Source organism: Cricetulus griseus, assembly GCF_003668045.3.
Source record: "Cricetulus griseus strain 17A/GY chromosome 1 unlocalized genomic scaffold, alternate assembly CriGri-PICRH-1.0 chr1_1, whole genome shotgun sequence".
Classification (NCBI taxonomy): Eukaryota; Metazoa; Chordata; class Mammalia; order Rodentia; family Cricetidae; genus Cricetulus; species Cricetulus griseus.
The window spans coordinates 143,596,699-143,618,868 of record NW_023276807.1 but is presented as its reverse complement, the minus strand read 5'-3'; the positions used below and the strand labels follow the sequence as shown (position 1 = coordinate 143,618,868).

The 22,170-nt window shown below is 44.5% G+C and overlaps 1 protein-coding gene across 1 annotated transcript; it reads left to right on the top strand.

The window, feature by feature from the left end:
• Window positions 1-5,658: 5,658 nt before the first annotated feature.
• LOC113830786 (serine peptidase inhibitor Kazal type 2) lies at window positions 5,659-11,797 on the top strand. Its single transcript, XM_035453042.1, has 4 exons — window positions 5,659-5,752; window positions 6,820-6,881; window positions 9,847-9,956; window positions 11,500-11,797. Exons 1-4 carry the CDS (start codon window positions 5,659-5,661, stop codon window positions 11,543-11,545), a joined length of 312 nt encoding a protein of 103 aa, XP_035308933.1. The 3' UTR covers window positions 11,546-11,797.
• Window positions 11,798-22,170: the final 10,373 nt, after the last annotated feature.

The following is a 22,170-nucleotide window of genomic DNA, read 5'->3' as shown; positions in this document are numbered from 1 at the left end:
AAAAAAAAAAAAAAAAAAAAAAAAAAAGAATTAAAGAAAAAAATAAAAGAAGAAAGGCATCATTCTAGACCAGGCTGGACTTGAAGTTAATTGTGTTTCTCAGGCTGGTCTCTATTCTCTTTCCTCAGTTTTTCAAGTGTTGGGATTAAAGGCATGAGCCACCACACTTAGTTAAAAAAAAATGAATTTGAAGGAGATCCCAATTTAAAAGCAAGATAGTGAGCTGGGCGTTGGTGGTGCACGCCTTTAATCCCAGCATGGAGGGGGGCGGGGAGACAGAGGCAGGCAGATCTCTGTGAGTTCGAGACCAGCCTGGTCTACAAGAGCTAGTTCCAGGACAGCCTCCAAAGCCACAGAGCAACCCTGTCTCGAAAAACCAAAAAAAAAATAAAAAAAATTAAAATAAATAAAAGCAAGATAGTGACACAAACAAAATAATTTTGTTTTTCAAGACAGGTTTCTCTATGTAACATTCCTGGCTGTTGTAGAACTCTCTTTGTAGACCAGGATGGCCTGGAACTCACTGAGATCCACCTGCTTCTGCTTCCCAAGTGCTGGGATTAAAGGTATGTCCATTTAAAAATAAGATTTATTTCATTATTTATGTGTATATGTGTGTGTGTCTATACTGGTATGCACACATTTGTGTAAATCCTTGGAGGGCAGAAAAGGCCATTGGGTCCCCTGGAGTTGGAATCACAGGTGGTTATGAATTGCTTGATGTGGGTGCCAGAAACCACACCCGACTTGGGTCCTCTGCAAGAGGTCTTAATGGGTGAGTCATCTTTCTAGCCCACAGTTTATTCTGTTTGCTGAGATATTAATAAGGGCACAGTTTATTTCTTTGCTCAGATATTGATCTGATATTTCAAGGGTTTATTTATTCAGGTCATGTACTCAGCTGTGTAGGCACAGAGTTAGACTTGGGGGATACAAAAGTAAGAGTAATAGGTAGCATTACAGGCTAGAAAGGCCCTGCTCTCTGACAACACAATGGCTAAAGTGGTATAATTAGGAGACAAAGCATCCTTACCCAGAAATAATTGCTCACTTGATATACCAGGTGAAGTTAAAAAGAGATTTCAATCAGTGCCTTAATAATAGAACGTTTATTAACATAATATTATATGATAGCATTATTTATGACAGTGGAGGGAGGAAAGCATGAGGCTGTGAGTTCCAGAGTCTGGATTAATTTCAGAGTGAGTATGCGTAGGGAAACTGCGCAACCAGGCCATACTGTAGTGAAGTGTGTCACATGGCACACATACAGCCAGAGACCAGTGTTCTTCCTTCCTTCCTTTCTTCCTTTCTTTTTGTTTTTTTTTTTTGAGATAGGGTTTCTCTGTGGCTTTGGAGGCTGTCCTGGAACTAGCTCCTGTCCCGCCACCACCACCCAGCTAGAGTTGTTTTATGAAGAGCTTTTCTATCTGTTGCATGACTTTAGGCACAAGACTAATCAGGCACACTCGGAGCATCTTGAATTATTGGGACCTGCAAACAGTGCTCAGTAAGGACTGAAGTTGCAGGTCTATGGTGGTTTCCTTCTTAGAACATGTAGAGTAGATCAAAGGAGCTTTGGTATGAGGAACTTGTACCTCAAACACAACCTTTGTGATCAGTCAATAAATACGCTCCTGGATGGAGGCTCCAGGTTCAGTTCAAAGAAACTGTTCTTCCCTGCTGCCAGAGAGCCCAAGATTCCATTCGAGGAACTCCTTTGAACAGCCCATGTAGCACAGAATACAGGACAAACCCTCGTCAGTTCTTCCCTGTATCCCTGAGTACTGCTGAGGGTTAAACCCCTTAACAAAACATTTCTTGAGTTCATATCAGGTACAATCTAAACTGTGGAGATAGAGAAGTAAGAATAATAAGCAAGGCCACTGTGTACAGGCTAGAAATATCCTGCCCTGGGACAGCATGATGGCCAAGGTGACATTAGTTAGAGGCCAAGGCCTCTTCACCTAAGAATAATTGTTTACCTGTTATCAGGGTGAAGTTAAAGCAAGACTTAAGACAGTCCTGAGCACGTGATGGCAAGTGCTCTAGCACTAAGTTATGGTTTGTGTCCCAATATTCTATTGCAATGGTACCAAATGGGTATGGAGTTGGGGGGGACTAGGAGACTGAGTTCCAGAGTCTGGATTACCTTGCAGAGTGAGTATTCATAGGCAAATGGCACAGCCATGCCACACTGTATTGGTGTGTCACAGGACACATCCAGCCAGAGACTAAGTTTCTTTCTTGAAAAATCATTTTGCTTAAGTAAACACCTATAGTTTCCAGGTTCTTACTATGTATCTCTAGCTAGCCTGAACCTGACTATGTAGTCCAGGCTGGCATTGAACCTGTAGCAACATTCTAGCCTCTGCATCTAAGAACCGGCTGGCTTCTGGTGGTTTTACCTTGTGGCCTCGCCTTTCCTTCTAGATGAGTTAATGTTGTACCCCTTGATTTCATTCATTCACTCATTCATTCAGTAGGACTTGCCAGGGCTTGATTTTTTATTTTATTTTTCTTTTAAAATTTATATATTTATTTATTTATTATGTTTACAGTGTTCTTAAGATTTATTTACTAGGTATACAGTGTTCTGCCAGAAAGAGGGCACCAGGTCTCATTACAGACGGTTGTGAGCCACCATGTGGTTACTGGGAATTGAACTCAGGACCCCTGGAAGAGCAGTCAGTGCTCTTAACCTCTGAGTCATCTCTCCAGCCCCAAGGCTTGATTTTAAATGTAGCTATGGAGGTGGGGATTGAATCCAGGGCATTGACCATGTTAGGCAAGCTGCTCACCATGGAACTACACCTCCAGCTGGAACACTCAGTGAACTGGGAACATACAGGAAGCATCTTCCAGGTGCTGAACATACAGCAGTAAGCCATGCAGGAACATCTTTTGGAGCTTACACAGTAGAGTGTGCCACAAAAGAGCAATTTGCAGTTAGAAGGTCAAGTTACAGCGAGTCCTGTGGGAGAAGGTGGGGTCCTAGAGATACGAGATATAGCAGAACTGGGTGCTTTATAAAAATGTGATGACCAAGGAGGGCATTCCTGATGTGAGTACGTGTGAGCAGAGAAATGGCGAAGGAAGCTTCTGTAGGTGTCTAGGTTGAGACATCAGCAGCAGGCCAAGCCCTAAGGTGGGACTGAGGAAACCAGTGTGACTGGGACACAGTTAGGGAGTGGGAGGAGGGGGTGACCTGTGAAGCTCTGGAGGCTACAGGGCTGCACTTTGAATTTTACTCTATGTAATATCCTCCAGAATTTTTGTTTGTTTTTGTGTGTGTTCTGAGACAGGCTGTCATGTAGTTCAGTCTGGCCAGGAACTCATGATCCTCTTGTCTCCACCTCCTGAGTGCAGTGGTCAAAGGAATATGCTACTTTACCTGGCCCTTTGAGGTTGGTTTTTGTTATAACTGTGGTTGTTATTTGAGATGGGGACTTGTTATGTAGCCTTGGCTGGCCTGTGGCCTGGAACCCGCTATGAGATCAGGCTTTGGAACTGACAGAGATCCGTCTGCCTCCACCTCCTAAGAACTGGGGTTAAAGGTGTGTCCTGCTACACCTGGCCTTTTTGAAGGTTCTGACATAGTCCTCCAAAATAGATATCTTGGAATTCATTTTGGTTGGTGAGAGTGTGAACTGTGTGGTGCTTGTAGGGTTGGTAGAGGAGCTGAGATATGTGTGGAGCAAGAGTGTGGAGTGGGTTTGTGGAGGAGTAGGGTGTTTGGAGCACTGAAGATACTGTGGGATACGGAGCACTTGTGATGTGTGCGGTTTGGATCTTTGAGGAACTGGACAGGTAGGGTGCACGTGTGGTGTAGAGAGGACCAGAGGCATGGGGGATGTGTTTGGGGTATGTGAAAGGGTAGAGAGGTGATATGTTGTGTGCTATATATGGGGAGGGCGTGTGGAGATGGATACTTTTTTTTTTTTTTTTTCTGAGACAGGGTTTCTCTGTAACTCTGGCTGTCCCGGAACTTGATCCATGGACCAGGCTGGCCTCAAACCCACAGAGATCCTCCTGCCTCTGTCTCCCAGGAGCTGAGATTAAAGGAGTGTACTACCATTGCCTGGAGAGGGGTACTTTGAGAGTTTGTGGATAAGGAATGGGTAGCTGGGGGAGTGTTGTGTGGACTTTGGAGTGGTGATGAGAAGTGTGTGTGGTGGGATGGACAGAGAGAGCTCTGGGAAGAAGAAAGGAGGAGTTGTCAGTCAGTTGCAGAGGGAGCAGGACATATAGGAGGAGACATAAAAGCCACAAGTCATGTGGCAGCATGTAGGTTAATGGAAATGAGTTAATTTGAGTTATAAGAGCTAGTGGGACAATCCTAAGGTATAGGCCAAACTTTTATAATTAATAGTAAGTCTTTGTGTGTGTGTGTGTGTGTTTTTTTTTTTTTTTTTTTTTGGATGGTGGCCCAAAGGGGAAAAGAAATCTGTCTACATTGGAGGGAGTATATGGTGGGTTTTTGGAGAGTTTGTGTAAAAATGGGTGTGTTGGTGATGTGGCATGATGGGTTGTATGAAGGGGGTTTGTGTAGAGTGGTTGGTGGGTTGCAGGAATTATGGGGGTATGTGGGGTACGTGGAAGGATGGCAGATTGTATGATGGCGGTTTGTTCTATGTGGAGTATTGGGAGGACTGGTGTGTTTGGACTGTTGGATAATGGGGATGTGTGGTATGTGTGTATTTGGAGGGTTGGAAGGTGGGTGGGAATGTGGGTGTGGTGTGTGGGGAAGTGGAAGGGTGGTGGATTGTGTAGAGGACTGGAATATTTGGTGGGTTGCAAGGGGGGTCATTCAGGCATGTGGTAGAGATGGTGGGCTGAGTGCAATTGGGTGTGTAGGGTGTGGGGTATTTGAAGTGTTGAAAGGCTGTGTCAGGGGAGGTGAAGGTTGGTGGGATGTGTGGATGGGTGGGTTTTTATCGTTTGAGGGATGGTGGGGATGTATTTTGGGCATGTGGAAGGATAGGGGATTATATGGTAGAGGCCTGTGTGGCTTTTGAGGAGGGGTCAGGTTGTAGTAGAGAGTGTGGTTGAAGCTGGGGTTGGGATAGGGTGGTTGGAGCACTTGAGGGGAGGTGAAGATGTGTGGAGGGGTTAGGGTGTGTGTGTGTGTGTGTGGGGTATGATGTGTTTGTGTGTGAAGTGTTTGGAGGGGGTGGGGGTGAGGGTGAGGAGCGATGCTGTGAGGATGTGAAGCGGTTTGTAGAGAGTTCAGGTGTGGTGTTGTGTGTGGGCTGTGGGGACCCACGGGGTGTTTGGACCCCTGGAGAAGAGCAGGGGTTATATATGGGGTGGTGGAAGGTTGGGTTCGCTTTGTGTGGACCTTGCGGAGAGGTTTGCTGCTTAGAAAGCTGGAAGGTTTGTGCCTGTGGATAGGTGGTGTGCCTCCCCAAACCTCCCTCTTCTCCTTCACCCCTCTCCTGCACTTCCTGTCCCTCCTTTTCGCTTCCTCTTCCTCCTGGTCTACCTAGCCTCCAGCCTGCCCTTGGCCCCTCCCCTTCGCACCCCCCGCGTGGAGCCAGCGGGTAACTTAAGCCTTCCATCAGAGCAGGGAGGATGGCTCCGGTTATGCTGCCGCTGGTACTCTTGGTCCTGGCCGGGGAATTTCCAGGTGATGCTCAAATGGGGTCGGGTGTCTAGATGGGTGAAGAGGACCAGCTTAGAGATGACAGCGTTGGCCTGCTGGGCATGTGCTGCGGATGCGAATGTGTACCGTTACTGGCGGTTCTGCCGGGTGGGCACCCCGGTGGGAGTGGAAACTGAATGTGGGGCCGGCACCCCTGAAGCTCCAGTTAGGGCTTCGATCCCAGATCCTTCTGGATATCATCCAGCCATTTGCTCTTCCCCTCTTAAACAGATTTTCTAGACTCCAGATAGGCAGTTGGATTTGTAATCACAGCCCAGTTGAACTTGACAGGACAGGTGTGTGGATGTGGGAATGCCCAGGAGACCATCCTCTGGACGGACTTTACGTCTATGGGAAAGCAGAGTCGAAATCCTAATACTTTAGTTTTGTGTTTACTGAGCTTGATGTACTGGCTCACGTCTAATCCCATCATTTAGGAAGCAGAGGCAAGAGGTTCATGCTTCGAAGGTCAGCCCCTGCAACATACCAGTTCAAGATCAGCGGTGGCTTTGTGAGCCCCTGTTTCAAAAGTTAAATCCAAGTTTTGTGTTTTGTCCTGGAAGTTGCTCTGTAGACTAGGCTGGCCTGAAATTCCCAGAGATCCGTCTGCCTCTGGCTTCCAAGAGCTGGGATTAAAGGTGTGCACCACCACTGCCCGGCTTGCTGTTTGAATTTTAAGTGTGGGTGCATGAGTGTGTGGGTGCATGAGTGTGTGTGTGGGTGCGTGAGTGTGTGTGTACGTGCACGTGCGCACGCAGGCATATAAAGCTTGTCTTGTGTTGCTTTCCAACTTACTCTTGAGACAGGGTCTTTTGATGAACCTGGTGCTTGCCATTTCTGCTAGACTGGCTGGCTAGTAATTCTTGGTATCCACCTGTCTTAACCGCCTCCCAGTGCTGGGGTTGCCGACCAAAGCCATCATGCCCAGCCCTGGATGCTGAGGACCAGAACTCAGTTCACAGCAAGCACTTCACTCATGGAGCTGACTCCCAAACCCACAAGCTGCCCTCTCCCCTGTGAGTGTTTTACTTGTGTGCAGGTGCACTTGTCTGAAAATGCTCATAGGGGGCTATAGATTGGCTTAGGGTGCCATCTCACTTACAAACTGGGTTTTAAGAATCTTTTACCAGCAATTTGCTCTTGTCATATACAGTGTCAGTGTTTTCTCCTTGCAGTCTCCTCCAACTATTTGGATTTAACCGAATCTCACATAGTTCAGCCTTCAGAATTCAGAACAGTAAGTATGAACTACTGGCACTGTTTCTTCTCATACAGTGAAACATTGAGCTATTCAGGCCACAAACTTACAACTTTAGAAACCACGAATTGCTCTGTAAGTCAGCATTCCATGCAGGTTCCTTGATACAGATAAATGAATATATACTTTTCTTTTCTCAAGATCCTCCTGCAGTCTGCTGAGTCCAAGGATTATAGGTATAAGTCAGATAGGAGTGTACATTTCAGTTGAGAATAGCTCAGTCATTGAAGGCCCCGTGGATCCATTTTTTTTTTTTTTTTTTTTTTTTTTGTTTTTTGAGACAGGGTTCTCTGTGTTGCTTTGGAGCCTGTCCTGGGACTCACTCTGGAGACCAGGCTGGTCTCGAACTCACAGAGATCCACCTGCCTCTGCCTCCCGAGTGCTGGGATTAAAGGCGTGCGCCACCACTGCCCAGCGGAACTGTTGCTTTTAACATTTCCTTTCAATAATTCAAATCCTCTGTGGCATGATAGTTACTGTGTGTACCAGACAGCCTCATGTATTTTTGTTATATTAAATTGTGTGGACAGAAATGAAAACCAAATGAGACAATTATTGAAGACTGCTGTATCAAGGGGTCTGCGACCACCCTTTTTCATTTTGGTAGAGACTCACTGGCTGACAGAGGCATGGGAAAGTGTCAGAGTCGGCAGAGAGTCTACAGGCATGGCCTGGTGCAGGCTGTCAGCAAGGGAGACTTTAGGTAGTGGTGCAGACAGTTACACTGGGTTGGTCCTCATCTGAAATTTAGGACCAAAGTTAGGGAAGCTGACAATTATTAATTGAGACCTGGCCCCTTGGGGATGTGAAAATGATTATTTGGCTTCCTGGACTGGCTTTGGAGGTAGCAGTCTGTGGATAGCTGACAGAAAATGTTTGTAACCATTCTCTGCCTAAACAACTTGCAGATACATGATGTCATCTGTGTCTTGAAACCGTCCCCACAGCATAGGCACCCCTGGCTGGCTGCCTGGGACTGTTCTGCTGTGTGGCAGAGAAGCTTCAACTGTCCTATCAGCAGAGAGGCTTTGTTTTGTCATTCTGGAGACAGGGTGCTGGGACCACAGGTGTTTAGCGTTGCACCAGGCTTAGCATTCTAGACTCTTGGGGTGGGGTGAGGATGTTGAGGCTCAGATTTAGGACCTGGTGAATGCTAGGCTGTCATGTTTTGAGCTCTCTCACACATGCTCAAGCCACCGCCAGTGAGACAGACCACTTTCTGTGGCCTGTGAGATGTAGGAATCTCGGCTATTTCTCCAGCACCATGCCATGCTGCTATGTCCCACCACGATGAGAATAGACTGAACTGTAATTGAGCCACCCCAATTAAATGTTTTTCTTTCTAAGAGTTGCCATGGCCATAGTGTCTCTTCACATCAATAGAAACCCTAACTTAGACAAGGGGTATAACTCAGAGGTCAAGCACTTGCCTGTGTGCCTGCAGCTCTGGGGTCAATCCTCATCGCTGTGTATACCAAGCCAGAGTTAGAGTCCTTGTAACTATCAGGGGTCTCATGGAAACATGAGTAATGAACTAATATTATTTGTGTGACAGCAGAATCAAATTCTTTAGAAAAACTCGATAACAGACATTGCTTTAAAAAATAAAAATAAAAATAAACAGGGCTGGAGAGATGGCTCAGAGGTTAAGAGCACTGACTTTCCAGAGGTCCTGAGTTCAATTCCCAGCAGCCACATGGTGGCTCACAACCACCTTGAATGAGATCTGGTGCCGTCTGCTGGCATGCAGGCAGAAGACTGTATACATAATAAATAAAAATAAAATCTAAAAAAAAAAAAAACCCAAAAAACAAACTGTAGCTTCTGGGTATGCTGTGAACTTTTTAAATTCCAGCACTTAGGAGGGCAGAGGCAGGTAAATCTTTGAGGCCAGCCTGGTTTACATAGCAAGTTGTAGGCCAATAGTGAAATCCTGTCTCAAAATAAATAACACTTCCCCCACTCCAACTATCATTAAATTAGGTAAGAAATGTCAGAGTGGGGGCTCAAAATGAGGCTTACTAAATATCCAAATTCTCACTGTGTTTTCAAGTACTGAGATCAAGTCTCATATAGCCCAGGCTGGCTTCAACTGGATGTATAGTTTGTTGGTTTTTTTTTTTTTTTTTTTTTTTTGGTTTTTCGAGACAGGGTTTCTCTGTGTAGCTTTGGAGCCTATCCTGGCACTCTCTCTGGAGACTAGGCTGGCCTCAAACTCACAAAGATACACCTGCCTGTGCCTCCCGAGTGCTGGGATTAAAGCTGGATGTATAGTTAAGTATGATGTTGTTAACACCTGATCCTCCTGCTTCTGCCTTCCAAGTGCTAAGATTAGTTCAACTGGTGCCATGCTGGGCTCTAGATTTTTGTTTGTTTGTTTTCTTTTTTTTTGAGACAGGGTGTCCTTGCTGACCTAGAGCTCACTATGTAGACCAGGCTGGCCTCAAACTCACAGAGATCTGTCTGCTTCTGCCTCCTGAGTGCTGGAACTACAGGTATGCACCACCACTACCGGACTTGTTTTGTTTTTTTGAAACTAGGTCTAGTTGTGTTCCCCAGGCTAGCCTAGAACTTACTATGTATCCTAGCTGGCCTCAAACTGGAGGCAAGTCTCTTTCCTCAGCTTCCGAAGAAGTAGAATTACAGGTTTGAACCACGCCTGGCTCTGGGGTCATTTTCTTTCCTTCTTTCTTCCTTCCTTTCTTCCTTTCTTCCTTTCACTTTCTTTCTTTCTTTCCTTCTTCTTTTTGTAATTATAGTTTTAACTATCACATCTGGATTTTGCATTACAAACTCATTTTGGGGATGGGCAGGGGAAAACACAAGTCTATTTAGGATATTTCTATGAAATTTAGGGAAAGTTGGGACATTGTCCCTTCTTAGAAATTTTGTAGTGGGCATGTCTCAAGTCTTCCTTTTAATTCTCTACTTTTCTCTTTTGTAGCCAAACTGTGGTCATTATGACTACCCAGCATGCCCCAGGAACCTCAACCCTGTGTGTGGAAGCGACATGAACACCTATGGGAATGAATGTACCTTGTGCATGAAAATCAGGTCCAGTATTAAAGATTTTTTAAGATTTATTATTATTTTATGTGTATAAGGGTTTTCCCTGGATGTGTACCCATATGCACAACATGTATATCTGGTGCCCACAGAGATGAGAAGAGGGAGTTGGATCCCCTGGTTGTGTTACAAATGGTTGTGATTGGAGTCAGACTTGGGGTTCTTTGCAAGAGGAACAAGTGCTTTTTGTTTGTTTGTTTTTGAGACAGGGTTTCTCTGTGTAACAGGCCTGGTTGTCCTGGAACTTGATCTGTAGATCAGGCTGGACGAAAACTCACTGAGATCTGCCTGCCTCTGTCTCCCACCCACCGGCGGCACAAGTGCTCTTGCTTTCCAGCCCCAGGTCACGCGGTTTCTCAGTCGTGTACCCGTCCTCTTTTCTTTTCTTTTCTTCTCTTGAATTTTGATTGTTATAACTCCTTTCTGGGATGTAGGAGTCATACAGACATTGAAAAGGTGTAAAAATCGGTAGCCCATTCTTTGGTCAAAGCTAGAGACTAAAGCTTGTGATCAGTCTACTGTATGGCAGCAGACAGGTTGTGTCACCATCTCAACATGCAATTTTTCCAAATTAAGAACATAGTGGAGACAGAGAGTAGATCAGCAGTAGAATGTTTGCCTAGAATGTGTGAGGCCCTGGGATCAACTTTTTCTTTCTTTCTTTCTTTCTTTCTTTCTTTCTTTCTTTCTTTCTTTCTTTTTTTTTAAGATTTTATTTATTATGTATACAACATTCTGCTTCCATGTATATCTGCACACCAGAAGAGGGCACCAGATTTCATAACGGATGGTTGTGAGCCACCATGTGGTTGCTGGGAATTGAACTCAGGACCTCTGGAAGAGCAGCCAGTGCTCTTAACCTCTGAGCCATCTCTCCAGCCTGGGATCAACTTTTTCAACTGGGGGAAGAATATATTGCACATTTGGGGGCTGGAATATAGCTCCGTGGTAGAGAACTTGCTAGGATACAGAAAGCCATTAGTTCAATCCTCAGCATTATACCTCAGCATATTATATACATATATATGCACACACAAAGAAGACTCTAGTTAATAGCTAAATTCTGCAGAATATCACATTTACTTTTAGATTTAGAGGGGCGTGCAGGTGACCTGCACAGCCTATATTTACCAGTTGTCGGGTAAGACTTACTTCATATACTTCAGAGAATGCTAAGTATTAAGTGTATGGTTCCTGGCTCTCTTCAAGCAACACACTGGCCAGGTGGCTATAACACCTCTGTGTGGGAGAGGACGTTCTCATATATCAGTTTCCGCTGAGCAATCTAAGTCTTCTTGAAATGTTTTGTAGGCATTAGAGCCCTTTACCTTACGTCTGGGGTTGGGGAGGGGGGTGCCAAAAAGATCTTTACCCTTTGTGTTTTCTGAATTAACCTTAACAAATGACCAAGTAAATATAGCCCCCAAAGGAATTTGATTTGTAATGGACATAGGACTTTAAAAATGCAAAACAGTTGGCTTGATTGCAGCGTGGAAGGCACTGATACAGTGTATGGTTGTTCCCTTTGCAGGGAGGATGGTAACCCTATTAAAATCATCAAAGATTCACCTTGCTGATGGGCGGTTTACAGAAGAGCAGTTGGAGAACCCCCTACTCCAGCGTCTCTGCAAGAATCCCACTCCCTTTTCTCCTTCCCCGTTTCTTTGCATGGCTCCCATTAAGCACCTTCTCTTCGAGGAGGTGTGGAAGACGGTGGTGTGCAGGGATTCATAAACTTATAAAACTCCTGCTCTGGGCCTCTGCCTTATAGCTCAGTTTAGTTAAGCTTATGGCCCTGGTGACTTTTGCATTGCTTTACTTACATGGAATAAAATGAACATCGAATTCAATGGCTGATGTTTTCTGTTGAAAATGCTACTTCACGGTAGGGAATTTTGATCTGCCCAGTTTCAGGGTTTTCTCACCCAGCCTGAGAATTAAATGGACACAGACAGACTAACAGGAGAAAATACTGCACATTTATCGATGCAGGGTTTTCATGGGGTGAGCCTTCTTGAAGTAATGATTGGATGCAGTTAGGGGACTCATGCAATTTCTACATGTATAAATATCAATGGGTACAAAATGTGGGTACAACTTAAAAAGATAATAGGGAAACAAAGAGAAAGTAAAAATAAATGACAAGGAAAGATGGGACTGGGGCAGAAATTACATGAAAGCCATGAAGGAGAAAGGAGACCAGGAGGTGGCTCAGGAGAGATTAGGGTGTGTGTGTGTGTGTGTGTGTGTGTGTGTGTGTGTGTGTGTATGTCTGTATATGGGGGGAGGGTAGAGGAAAGGGAGAATCTACTTAAACTTTTTTTTCCTCTCTGTGGCCTTGACTGTCCTGGAACTCGCTCTGTAGACCATGCTGGTCTCAAATTCACAGAATCAGTCTGCCTCTGCCTTCCAAGCGCTGGGATTAAAGGCGTGCGCCACCAACACCTGACTAAGAATCTACTAAAACTTTATTTGAAAGTTCCATAATGACATCTATCTAATACTTTATATGCTAACTTAAGTGTTTTTAAAGGAATCAAGGAAGCACACACAGACAGATGATGTTAGAATTTAATTCATGTTGAGTTAGACAAAGAGTAGTGGCTAGGAACACAAAACGAACGCTAATGTTCTTTCTGGAACAGAAATACTCTTTTTCTCTTTTTTTTTCTCCTGAGACAGAGTTTCATGTACTGAGACACAAGGGGGCAGTGCCTCCCTGACAACCTGCTGCCAGCTCAGGGATGCTCTACCTGGAAGTCACATTTCACTTGTACATGGCTTCTTAAGAGTCATGGGTTTCAGTTCCTTGAAGACGCCACTTCTGTGAATAAAGCTGAGAAGAGGTCCAGGAGGTTATTGTGAAAGGGGGGCAGCAAAGGCAGAGTGAAGCCATGTTGCCTGATAGACTGTGGCTGAAAGGCTGGAGTGGAAGAGCTGCCTGGGAGAAAGTTTGAGTCCAGAGGACTAGAGCTGACACTTGTGAGGGCAAGTTTATGAGGAAGGACTGAATTTTTGTGGACTAGCTCTTCTGCTTCACCATTGCTCTTTGATTAACCTTTATCCTGGTTAAAAGACAAATGATGCCTGACAAGATCCAATACTTGCTTAGCTGTATGGCTTACAGTCTTTTGTGTTTCATAAAACACTTTTACGTTTGCTTTTTGCATGGCTTATGAAGTGTCTTATGGTTTTGTTTTGTCTTTTGAAACAGAGTTCCTTTGTGTAACAGTCCTGGCTGTCCTGGAACTCGCTCTATAGACAAGGCTGGCCTGGAACTCAAGTTCTGGGATTAAAGGCATGTGCCACCAATGCCCGGCATGTTTGTGTTTTATAAAACACTTTTATGTGTGTTTTTTGCATGGCTTATGAAGTCTTTTGTGTTTTATAAAATACTTTCACGTATGTTTTTGCCTCCAATTTGAAATGATTTGATGTTTGACTCCTACTTTAATGACTTTTATTACTGGCAGGAGGAACTCCAATGTAGCTACTGAAGCTAATATTAAATATTCCTAAGTGGATCTGGATGTGCTGGTACACACTGAGTCCTGGCACTCAGAAGGTTAAAGCAGGACAATCTGGAGTTTAAGGCCATTCTAGAGTACTAGGGGGTCCAGGCAAGCTACATGGGGAACCTGCCTCAACCACAAAACCAGGTACATGCCTATAATCCCAGCACCTGAAGGGCCAAGGGTGGTGGATCAAGAATTTGAGGCCGACCTAGGATATACAGCTATACCCTGTTTAAAAAAAACAACCAGCGAACCCTGGGTGAGTAGGGCCAAATGTTAATGGAATTTCATTGGCCTTCCACAAATGCCAGGCTCCAAGCTCAAGATCCTATACAAGTCTTCAAAAGGCTCAGAACACTGGCTCTGGAGATGGACAAGTTCCGTTCTGAAAAGGAGCAGCAAAGAGCTACCATATTAGCCTTTGCTACTCGAAGGCCTTCAGAGACTCCATGCCAATCCAATCAGTAGTGAAGGATCTTGGGGCAGCTCAATGTTAAAAGTGGGCTGGAGATATGGCTCAGTGACTAACAGCCTTGATTGCTCTTCTAGAGGACCCTGGGTTCATTTCCCAGCAACTATATGGCAGCTCATGCCTGTCTGTAACTCCAGTTCCAAGGCTTCTGACCATTCACACAGACATGCATGAAGGCAAAACACCATTGAACATTAAATAAAAATAATTTTTTAAAAGGACATGTAAAAAAAGTTCCTACTGTGTATGAGGCCCTGGGTTTAGTACCCAGAGCACATGTACACACTCATGAATAATTGGGTATGGTGGTCTTTGGATGAATGAAAATTTCCTTTGTTTTCCAGAAAGATTATTATATATCACATATTCTCATGAAAAACAAGTCTAAGACACATAAAAATAATCTCTTTAAGAGAGGTTTGGGTGCAACTCTGAGATACCATCTTACTCCTGTCAGAATGGCTAAAATCAAAAACACCAATGACAGTTTTATGCAGGAGAGGATGTGGAGAAAGAGGAACACTCCTCCACTGCTGGTGGCAGTGCCAACTCGAACAGCCACTTTGGAAATCATTATGGCGACTCCTCAAGAAAATGGGAATCAGTCTACCACAAGATCCAGCAATTCCACTCCTAGGCATATACCCAAAAGAAGCACATTCATACAACAAGGACATCTGTTCAACAATGTTCATAGCAGCACTATTTGTAATAGCCAGAAACTGGAAGCAGCCTAGATGCCCCTCAACCGAAGAATGGATAGAGAAAATGTGGTACATTTACACAATGGAGTACTACTCAGTGGAAAAAAACAATGGAATCTTGAAATTTGCAGGAAAATGGTTGGAACTAGAAGAAACCATTCTGAGCAAGGTAACCCAATCACAAAAAGACAAACATGATATGTACTCACTCATATGTGGATTTTAGACATAGAGTAAAGGATTACCAGCCTACAATCCACACTGCCAGAGAAACTAGTAAACAAGGAGGACCCTAAAAGAGTCAAACTTTGTCACCTGGAGAAGCGGAAAGGGTCAGCATCCCCTGAGCAAATTGACAACATGGGAAGAGCTACGAGAATGAGAAGGGAAGAAAAGGAAGGATGCACAGGTCATGAGGGAGCAGAAAGGTTGAGTCAGGTGTAGATTAGAAGAAAGGATATGTGATAGGTAGGGTTTTCAGTTGAGGGGGTGGGGAGGAAGGGAGGGAGAAGGGAACTGGGATTGTCATGTAATTCAATCTTGTTTGTAATTCAAATTAAAAAAAGAAATAAAACACAGCTGAGGCATGCATATAAAAAAATAAAGGCTTGGGACCAATTTTAAAGAGAGAGAGAAAGAGAGAGAGAGAGAGAGGAAGAGAGAAAGAGAGAGAGAGAGAGAGAGAGAGAGAGAGAGAGAGAGAGAGAGAGAGGTTTGGGTGTTTTTAATGGTGCTTTTCATTCAGACCCTGCTGGGGAAAGGTTGCTTTTTAAGCAGGAGGCAGAATTTTGTATGGTTGATTCAAAAGTGCCAGCCTGGGATATGGGGGTGGATAAAGTGGTGATTGTGCAAGTGTGACATGAATTCAGGTCCCCAGGATTCTGGAAGAGCCAGGTGAAGAAGTATATGCCTGAATCTTAGTGCGGGGGTGGGTTGGGAGTGGGGTTGGGGACTGGGAGACAGCTGGGGAGGGGATATGGGAACAGGAGAGGTTGGGAGAAACCCTGCCTTTAAAAAACAGGTGAGGAGGCTGGAGAGATGGCTTATCTATGAAGCTGACTGCTCTTCCAGAGGAACTGGGTTTCATTTCCAGCACCATCATGGAACTCCAGTTCCAAAGGATCCAATATCTTCTTCTGACCTTGCTGGCCCCAGGCACTTACATCGTGCACAGACAGACAGAGAGGCAAAACACCCACAGACATAAAATTAAAAAAAGAAAAGGTGTGGAGTGATTGCAGAAGATAACTGATGGCATAGCCTCTGTCCTCTATGAGCATCCATTTTTGTACACACACACACACACACACACACACACACACACACACACACACACACCAAGGAAGCACTTGATGCCATAAAGCTATGGCATATCAGCACTGGGCGTTAGTGTACACCTTAATCCCAGCAGATTGGGAGGCAGAGTCAGGCAGATCTCTTTGAGCCCAGCCTGGTCTACAGAGTGAGTTCCAGGACAGCAGCCAGGGCTACTCAGAGAAACCCTCTCTCAAAAAAAATAATTAAAAAAAGAAAGAAAAAGAAATGGCATATCCTTTCCATCTGCCTGCTTAGGTTTCTGGGCTTACACCCTCGACCAAAGAAGGTGAAAAGAATGACTGAGCAATGGGAACACGTGATGTGTGGAAAATGTTGTTGAGTAGGAACCATGTCATCAACAAAAAAAACCACAGTACCTTGGACATATTTTACACTTTTTAGCTACGTTTTACGTTGATACAAGATCCATAAAATAGTACATAGTAAGGCTAGGATTAGCAGTTGGTTTTCTTTCAGTCTGATCCTGTTCAGATGTGGTTGCACTGAGAAGGTTGGACAGGAGGAGGACATTTGGGAATTTAAGGTTAGCCTGGACAACATAGCAAGCTCCAGGATGGCCTGGGCTACACAGTGAACCCTGTTTCAAAAATAAAACAATCCCATCCTGGCTGAGGATCTTGGTGCAAGCTTGAATCCTAGTACTTGAAGGTAGAGGATGGAGGGAAAGATGTTGAAGGCCATCCCTCAGCTACATGGCAAGCCTGAGGACAGCCCAGGCAACGTGAGACTCTGTCTAAAGGAAACAAGAAAAACTGAAAACAAAACAAACTGTAAAACAAAACCCCAAACCACCAAACTCATCCTCATTTCTGCACATATGTTCCTTCCAGAGACTTTAGCTTTCTCTTCTGGCTTCCCCAACACATATTTCCTCTGACTGTGTGCCAGTGTCTGTTTTTCATCAGTGGGTTTTTGTTGCCATCATCAGATTGAACCTAGGGTCCTTCATGCATGTAAGCCATTGAGTTACACCCCAGATCCATTGGTCCTTTAATAAGCTGTGACCTCTGTTGTGAGATAATTGATTACACTGTTTGAAGATGTGTCATTGTGATTGCTTTAATAAAAAGCTAAATGGCAATTAGCTAGGCAGGACGACTTCTGGACAGAGAGCTCTGGGGAGAAGAAAGGAAGAGTAGCCAGTGAGACGGGGAGAAAGCAAGATGGGCAAAATGGAGATGACGTAACAAGTGCACAGAAGAGCATAGATTAAAAAAATATGGGTTAATTTAAGTTATAAGAGCTAGTTAGAAACAAGCCTAAGTTATAGGCCAAGTTTTCATAATTAATAAATCTCTGTGTTGGTATCTAGGTCAGATTACACAGTCCTGACCCACGGCAGGTGTTCCTAGAATGGCAGGTGTTCCTAGAATGGCAAGTGTTTTGCAGTCTAGACTTAGCCTGAGAATCCTGGAGATGGTGCTGCTGGTAGCCTAAGCAGCTAATCAAGTGGGCATATGAGTTGAAACCTTCTTGATAGCTCTACTTTGTGATATAAGCTAAATGAAGGGATAGTCCATTCTCTTTTTGGTCTGGGTTTGTCTAGGTTGGAGTTTCTATTCCTGTGACAAACCACCACCACCAAAAGCAACGTGGAAAGGAAAGGCTTTATTTCATCTTACAGCTCATAGTCAATCATCTAGAGAAGCCAGGGCAGGAGCCTAGAGACACAAACTGATGGAGAAACCATGGAAGAACACAGTTTACCGGATTGCTCAGCTTTTTATAGCTTCCAGGACCACAAGCCCCGGATAGGATAGCCCACAGTGAGCTGTGCCTACCCATATCAATCACCAATCAAGAAAATGCACCACAGGCCAGCCTACAGGCACATTTTCTCAGTTGAAGGCCTCTCCCTCAATGACTGTGTCAAGTTGACTAACTAGCCAGTGTGAGATTTTAGGAACCAGAAACTATATGACAAGGGCAGAAGGGAAGAGTTGCAGTGAGGCTTGCTCCATCTCATAATCTCATGGCTTAAAAAAAAAAAAAAGCTTATTTAAGTTTTGTCACACAATATATTTTGATCACATTCTTTTCCCTCCTCCAACTCCTCCTAGATTCTCCCCTCCTCCCTCTCCACCCAGCTTCACGTTCTTTCTTTCTCTCTCAAAACCCAAAATAAAAATAAAAACAAAAACAAGCAAACAAACAAAAAAACCAACTACGACAAAAACAAACAAGCACACAAACAAACAAAACCCCCAAACAAACAAAAACCCAAACCAAATCAAAACATAGAAGCATACAAAAACCATGGAGCCTGTTTTGAGGTGGCCAACTACTCCTGGGCTTGGGGCCTGTCCCGGAGTGTGGTTGGTATGCCCAGGGTCACCCCATTGGAGCAAACTGATTTCCCCTTTCCTAGCAGGTATCAATTGCCAAGAATCTCATGGTTATGGGTAGAACTTTGTGTTTTCATCTAAGACTTTTTGCCTACTTTTATTTTAGTGGCAAAAAAATCAGAAAAGTAAAGTAAAAGAAAAGAAAAAAACTGGGATGCCTGACATACAAAATACTTTTAGAAATTTTTTTTAAAAGGAATATTGGGGTGGTTCAGTCATTAAGAGCCCTTCCTACCCTTGCAGGGGACACAGGTTTGGTTTCTGGCATTCATGTGGTGGCTCATAAGCACCTGTTCTGAGGGCATTGCACAAACGTGGGGCACTAACATACAAGAATACAAAATCTTTTTTTGTTGTTTTGTTTTTCAAGACAGGATTCTCTGTATTGCTTTGAAGCCTATCCTGACACTCACTCATAGACCAGGCTGACCTCGAACTGACAGAGATCCACCTGCCTCTGCCTCCCGAGTGCTGGGATTAAAGGCATGGGCCACCAACGCCCGGCTTCAAGTCTTCCTACTTGGATAGATTCTCATCCCCACCCAATCCATCCATCAAGTTGTGCACACAGCCCATCCATCAAGTTTTGCACAGACACTCTTCTAGCCCCAGGCCAAGTGGAGCCCAGGCATAGCTCTATGGGATTGTTGAAGAAATGGCTCAAGGACTTTGATGGTGTCACAGAACAGCATCAAGTCAATATCTCCCAATAATTCCAGGTGCTTTAGGTTTCTGCATCCTGCACAGGCTGTCCTGGAAACCTGACTGGGGTGCCTTGGGAATGGAGAAATGACAGACACTGAAGTAACAACAGACAGACACACTAACAGAAAAGCTGGGATTTTTGAGGTGGGCTGCAGTCAATCTCATGGAGCATACCTACAACGAAGCCTGGAAACTCACCGAGTTAATTATGTACAGCCCAAGGAGGAGGAGTTAGCTAGTCTTGGTTGGCAGTTTCTGTAAGGGAGCAGGCTCAGGTTGCAGTCGTCTGAGAGGAGGAAGCTACAGTTGCCAGTGTTCACATGCCCCTGTCACTTGTTCCTAAACATTAATTTTGGCCCAGAGGAAGAAGCTTTGTTAGTTCCATGAGTCTGACCTGGGGAAGACCCTGTCACTCTCATGGATCTGGGGCATTGGGGTCTTTGATGTGGCTATGCTCATGTCAACACCACACATTCACCCAGGACTACTTCTGCTGCCCACAGCAGCTATTCTGATGTTGCTTGAAGAATGATCTAGAATTTGTTCTTTTCCTACTTAAGTAAGATTACCTATGTGAGAGAAAGCACAGCAGAAATCATGAAGTGAGAAGTCTTTCACAGAGAGTGGACAACTACAGGTGGCACATTGGAGGAGGCCTTTGAAAGGGACAAAACGGGCTGGAGAGATGGCTCAGAGGTTAAGAGCACTGGCTGTTATTCCAGAGGACCTGAGTTCAATTCCCAGTAACCACATGGTGGCTCACAACCATCTGTAATAAGATCTGCTGCCTTCTACTGCCCTGTAGGGATACATGCAGACAGAACACAGTATACATAATAAATAAATAAATACAATATTGAAAGGGACAAAGCATAGCACCAAAGAATAGCAGCTGGGATGGCTGTGAAGATACAAACACTTCTACTGCCCCTCTCCTCCTCCTCCTGAAGCTAAACTCAGGTTTTATTGGTACTGACAGCAGTGAGAAAGGAAGGGCTCTTAGGACCAAGGAGGCTGAGTCAGTCAGTGGCATAGGTCCCTGGCATAGGGGACAGAAGGAGCACATTCATCTCTTCAGATTCTTTAAGAATAAATCACATCTTTAAAATTGATTTGTGATCTCTGTGAGTTCGAGACCAGCCTGGTCTACAAGAGCTAGTTCCAGGTCAGCCTCCAAAGCCACAGAGAAACCCTGTCTCGAAAAACCAAAAAAAAAAAAAAAAAAAAAAAAAAAAAAAAAAGATTGTTGTGTGTGTGTGTGTGTGTGTGGTGTGTGTGGTGTGTGTGTGTGTTTTGTGTGGATGGGTTTGGCACGGGTGCCATGATGTATATGTAGAGACTAGAGGACAACTTGAAGGAACTGGTTCTTTCCTTTCACTGTGTGGGTCTCTGGAATTGAGCTCAGGTCATCAGGTTTAGTAGTCATCTCACCAGCCCACCAAGTCAGGACTACGGGGACTCCTTTTTTGAGGAAGGAAGAGTGTCTTGGGTGAGGATTGGGCAGAGAAGGGTGAGGAAATTCTAGGAGAAGTGAAAAGAGATGTTACAGTGTCTGCTAGCCCCTAACCTAGTGTCTAGTGTGAGAGGCTCTGCATGAGACAGCAACATCTGTGTGGAGACCCGTCAGACTGACCACTAGTGGAGGAGGGGAGGAGAACGGCCTGGTTATTGGTGAGAGGGTCTAGTCTTAGCTTGGGTGGGCTCATGACAGTTCCTGTTGTTCCTGAGCAAAGCCGTTTCTTTTCTTTTCTCTTTCTTTCTTTCTTTCTTTCTTTCTTTCTTTCTTTCTTTCTTTCTTTCTTTCTTTCTTTCCTTCCTTCCTTCCTTCCTCTCTCTCTCTCTCTCCTCTCTCTCTCTCTCTCTCTCTCTCTCTTTGGTTTTTCAAGACAGGGTTTCTCTGTATTATTTTGAAGGCTGTCTTGGCACTCGCTCTGTAGACCAGGCTGGCCTCAAACTCACAGAGATCCACCTGCCTCTGCCTCCTGAGTGCTGGGATTAAAGGCCTGTGCCACCAACGCTCGGCATGAGCAGAATCATTTCTTTCTTTTCAAGCATGCTCAAAGGCTGTCATTTTTCTAAAAGAAACCAACCAATCAGAGAGATACTCTAAGGATGATGATATTTATTTGAAGATCAGTGCTGTAGTAAACTATGAGCATATTTAAGGGAGTGGAGGAGGGGAAGAGAGGGACGGTTTTTAGTAGCAAAAAAGGGGAGGATTTCTTCAGATATTTTGAAACAATCACTCCTGGCCACAATGATTAACAAGAAGGGTGGTGTCAGGCCAAAGCTGAGTAGAGAGTTATTGGGCAGACACATTTGCAGAAGGCTTCTGTACAAAGCTAGGGATCCCCACAAGGGCTTTCAGTTTTGCAGAGTCTTTTGCAATAGTTACTATAAGGCCATTAGGCACAAGAAACCTTCCTCTATAACAGTGGTTCTCAACCTGTGGGTCGTGACCCTTTGCAGGGTGGAACAACCCTTTCACAAGGGTCTCCCAAGACCATTGGAAAACACAGATATTTACATTGTGATTCATAAAAGTAGCAATATTACAGTTATGAAGTAGCAACAAGAATAATTTTATGGCTGGGGGTCATCACAGCATGACTATTAAAAGGTCACAGCATTAGGAAGGTTGAGAACTACTGCTCTATAAGGGTGGTTACTGTAACCATTCTTTTGTTGTTAGGGTTGACACAGCCACTCTCCAAAATGGCAGTGCTTGTGACAATATCCTAAATAGAGGGACTTTGGTCAGACAAACAGAAGCCTAAAGGTGGGTTAGTGTTTACAGGGAAAGCAGATCTCTAAGGAGAGTGTCTATTTACTAGGAACCTCTGTTAACCTGCTCCCCAAAGCCAACTACCTCAGACAAAGGCATCTAATCCTGCCAATCTGAACAGCCCGTAGCATCTCACAGACCCTCTTTGCTGACTGTCATAGAAAATCTCCAAGAGACAGCCTTTGCAGTTTGACCTCCAACAAACCTTTCTACCCATGGAGTGGTCTAATTGGCAGTTTCATATGGTTTCCACCTATGTTCTTTGGGTAGACAGATGGACACTGAGGTCAGCTCACAAAGGCCAGGTTATCTGAGTTTAGACAACACCAGTCTCCATC

Excerpts from the sequence above, each read along its gene's own strand:
- LOC113830786 (XM_035453042.1), top strand. The coding sequence starts at position 5,659 with ATGGGTGAAGAGGACCAGCTTAGAGATGACAGCGTTGGCCTGCTGGGC. Across the intron at positions 6,882-9,846 it reads AGCCTTCAGAATTCAGAACA|CCAAACTGTGGTCATTATGA; the intron begins GTAAGTATGAAC and ends TCTCTTTTGTAG. Across the intron at positions 9,957-11,499 it reads ACCTTGTGCATGAAAATCAG|GGAGGATGGTAACCCTATTA; the intron begins GTCCAGTATTAA and ends TTCCCTTTGCAG.